Source organism: Mirounga leonina, unplaced genomic scaffold, assembly GCF_011800145.1.
Source record: "Mirounga leonina isolate KUSES-001 unplaced genomic scaffold, KU_Mleo_1.0 Mir_200, whole genome shotgun sequence".
Lineage (NCBI taxonomy): Eukaryota > Metazoa > Chordata > Mammalia > Carnivora > Phocidae > Mirounga > Mirounga leonina.
In genome coordinates, this window is record NW_023270503.1 from 26,427,706 (window position 1) to 26,431,990 (window position 4,285).

At 37.5% G+C, this 4,285-nt stretch overlaps 1 protein-coding gene across 1 annotated transcript; it reads right to left on the minus strand.

Annotated features, from left to right (window-relative positions):
- Positions 1-647: 647 nt before the first annotated feature.
- On the minus strand, positions 648-1,210 carry LOC118024876 (keratin-associated protein 9-3-like). Its single transcript, XM_035027083.1, is given in 2 exon segments — positions 648-806; positions 808-1,210. Coding segments are annotated over 2 exon segments (369 nt in total). The 5' UTR covers positions 1,018-1,210.
- Positions 1,211-4,285: the final 3,075 nt, after the last annotated feature.

Consider the following 4,285-nt stretch of genomic DNA (forward strand, 5'->3'; position numbering starts at 1 on the left):
CAGAATCCTATATGAATAAAATAAATAGATTTGGTAACACCTCAAGAAGCTAAATGACATAAAATTCCTTTTTTGTAAAATCGATCTTCTGGAACACCTAGCCCATCAGTTTGCACATGTGAGGACCTTGGGAAATAATTTCTAAATACTGATAGATTCTTTTAATCATAGATTTTGGCTGCAGAATATTGGACCATTTAATGGTAAAACAAAGGAAAACCATCTTTTAAAGACCTTTATAAAAGGACAAAAATAAAGAAAAACCATACTGCCGTATCACAGTTACTGAGATTTTGAAAAATCCAAGTACCCCGATAGCAATAACAAATTCCAAATAAAAGCTCCAACAATGACTTCATCACTGAAGAATAAAAATTTTATTAAATTCCAAATCCAATGAGCTGTTGAACTATTTCAGATGATCTTTATAGTAAAGTTTTACATAGTCCTCTTAACCTTGTAGGACTTCTATTCATAACCAGGTTTATGAAATATTTTTGGTCTTCAATTATAAGTTCACATTTTAGGAAAATTATGTAGCCGTGTGACAAGAGTTTGCAAGCTGGATTATGGGTATTAGCGCTCAGAAGTTTGTTGGGACTCTACATTGGCTCGTGCCAGTTTCTCAGGATTCCTTTAGAAGGCTTTCAGCAGGTGGGCTCACAACAGCTGGGCTGGCAGCAGTAGCAGCAGCAGGCTGGGCGGCAGCAGGACTGTCCGCAGTAGGATGGGCGGCAGCAGGAGGCCTGGGCGTGGTGCAGCTGGCAGCAGGTTGGGGGCGTGCAGCTCACCACACAGCAGGGGGGGCAGGCAGGTGTCCTCCACGCGGCAGTCAGGGCGGCACCACCTGACTCGGCAGCTCACAGCTCCGTAGCCACCCTCCTGGCCACCACCAGTGCCACAGCTGGTCCCACCACAGCTGGGCTGGTAGCAGCTGGGCTGGCAGCAGCTGGAGCCACAGTTCCCACTGGTGGAGCAGGTGGGAAATCCACAGAAGCTAGTGGAGCAGCAGGCCATGGTCAGGAGCTGGGTTGAGAGTTGGGTTGCTTGGTGGACTTTCTGAGTTAGAGCTGCTTGTTCCACTTGGGCCTTTTATAGGTCTTGGCTGGTTCCTGTGTTTGTGATGGGCAGCATTTTTATCTTGTTACTCTTTAAACAAGCTTTTCCAGAGTCCTTTGATTGTTCAAATATCGAGTTATTTTAAATGCATCCCCAGATTGGTTTTTCCTTATTGCTCAGCTAATACTCACTAAATGTTTTTGTCCTTGGTAGAAATAGTTATTTCATTTCCAAATAATGCTGTAATTTCTCCTCAAGTCTCAGCTTCCATTCTGCATTTACGATCACATCACCTGACAAAGTGACTCTCACTCATAAGATGATGTGATTTTAGGGTCATATTCACCAAACTCAAGTCTCCAGAAAAAAATTGTTAACAATTGACTGTCTTTTATGTAAGACTGTGTTTATATTTTTTTTATTACAATCAGCCAGATAGAAACTCTGATAAACTTCACATTCATAGAAATTCATAGATTTTTCCAGAAATTGGATCTCTCCAATTTCCATGATCTCTCCTGAACTTCACACATTGACTTGAGAAAATATCACTCAGGAAGACCTGTTGAACAAAAACTATTCCATCCCAATTTACTGTGGATATTTTATTAGCATGAATTTAAAAGGACTAAAATTTGTAGCCAGTAATTAGGAAAATATCACATAAAATTTTAAGTGTAATTTATATTTTTCTATGAAAGATAAAAATCACTACTATGTGAGTTATCTGGACAGTATTTCTTAAAGGTGGGATTTATTTTCAGTTTATCATTTTATGTAACTACACCATGTGTCCTGTGAAATGATACTAGACCAAAGAGCATGACAGTTGAATTTATGAAGGGGAATCAATAAAAGAAAAAGCAGGAGTTAGGAGATACTTTTTCGGATTACAATGTATATAAGGCAGTGTAGGAAATGAGTGATCAAATATCATTCAATAGGTATAAGAGCAAAGAGATTAAATATACCTTATACTTAAGGTATAAGTGTAAAGGGATTGGTGTGGTACGGACCACTTTTGATTTCCCCTCAGCATCAGTCGATGTTAGAATCCTGTTGAATCTAGGAATGGCTATAATTTGGAGAGGTAAGTGATTTGCTCCATTTACAGAGTACACAGCCAGAAAGCTGTATATAAATTTCAGTAAAATAAATTTGAAACAATTTTGGTGGTTGTCAAAAGAAAGAATGTGTTGTCAAAAGAAGAATGCGTAGGGTTACATGGGGGGAAATGAAAAAAAAAAAAGTGGTAACCAAAAGAGCATATTATTGCTACTTGTGTTTGGTTTATTCTTTCCTTCCAATCTTGAATAGAAGCACATGGTTAGCTTTTTATGAAGTTTTGGTTTGTGCAGCAATAGAATTACATTAGAATGTGATTCATGCTACTGTCAAGAAAGATGTTCACGTCATATGATAACCATGACTATAGGTATGAAGTTGAAAAGTGGTTGAAGGAATCATCAAATATCAGAGATCAAAAAATTAATCACCTTGTCCAAACATTTGATTGTATAGTTACAGAAACTGACATCATTAAAAAAAAAAAAGAAACTGACATCATTGTTTTTATAAGTAGTAAATGTTTACTAAATCATATATTATGCACAGAGCACTAAAGGGCTGGGCAGAAAGCAAGATTCAGTCTGTCTCATATCTTGCTCTAGTATACAAATCATTGTAGTACTGATAGGAGGGATGAATCAAGGAAAAGAGTCAAATATACTACCATCCATCCTCATAGTTTTAAGTTGGAACACTGATGTTGTGGTACAGACTGCTTTTAATTTCCTCTTGACATCAGTTGATGTTAGAATACTGCTGAGTCCAGGACGGGCTGCATTTTGGAGAGGTTAGTGACTTGCTTTATTCACACAGCACACAGCCAGAAGAGCTGGGTATAAAACTTCTGTCTCTCCCTCCTACATCAATTCATTTTATTTTATCCATGCTGTTTTCCAGGATCAATTAATTATTAAAACGCTTTGCTTCCTATTAAAAAAATACTTTATAATAGCTCAAGAATAGAAATATTAGTGAACAGAAATGCTATGGAGTAGTAACTTTAAACACACAGTAAATAAGCATGAATATGTTTAGATTCTTTTAAGTGTCTTCTGACCAGAAGAGTTTTCTCTAGAGCTGCAATAACACATTTAATTCTTGTTTCTTATTTCCCACATTCATATTAGGTAACATACCTTCTGGGTTTCTATGTCTGCCATACTCTTTGTGTCTTCTTTATTCCATGGCTATTGTCTTAGGTCAGTTCTTATTGTGTATCACTTGGACGAGTACTATGGCCTCTTGATTTGTTTCTGTATAGCCATTTTATGTCTAGCCTTTGGCCTTCTTTTTTGATAAGCAGCTACCATAAGAATCATCCTGATGCCCAATGCCTGTCCTCTATTCACTTGCCCCAAGGCTTCCAACAGCTCCTTAGTATTTATTGCATTAAGGGCATACTCCTTTGGTTAGTATTCACACACATTTTTCAAATTTATCTTCCATTATTATTCTACATATGTCCAGTGTTCCCAGCCAAACTATCCTCTGAACAATCCCTCTCTCTATACCTTTGTGCATACTATTACCAGTGTTGAGAATGCCATCTTCCCTTAGATCTGCATGCTGAAATCTTAACCCATATAAAATGCTAGCTCCCTTTTCAGTCTTTCTTCCCATTCAATAGTGATTTCTCTGTTGACACCAAAATGTGTTGTACTTTTTTTCATTTTCTAATTTTTAGTTGTGTTATTATGACTTTCATTTATCTCCCTAGAAGTTTCTTAGGGGAACATTTTTAACTCCATTTTAATTTCTATTGTAAACCATCTAGCCTGTGATTTGCAGATGGTAGGCAATCAATACATTTTATTTAAATTTAATGAAAAAAATTAGAATGAATAAGTAAAACCAAATGTGTATTTGCTAGGCCAAAGAAGAGAAGTTTATTAGAAAACAAGCATGCCACAAGACCTAAGATCTACAGTGGGAAGAAGGGAGTTGATACTGTTACAAAGACTTGAGAATAGCCCAAGTCTTAATTGATTAACCTGGATTTCCATTCATCCTCTGGTTGACTTGGGTCTTGATGGTTCAGGGCAGGAGGTTTGTTAGGTAGAGGTGGGAGTATGACTTTTTCAGAATGTTGATTGCTTGTTCTAGATAGTCAGTGTACTTCTCAGCAGCAGGGGGAGGTCCTGCAGGTGGTGCGGCAGGG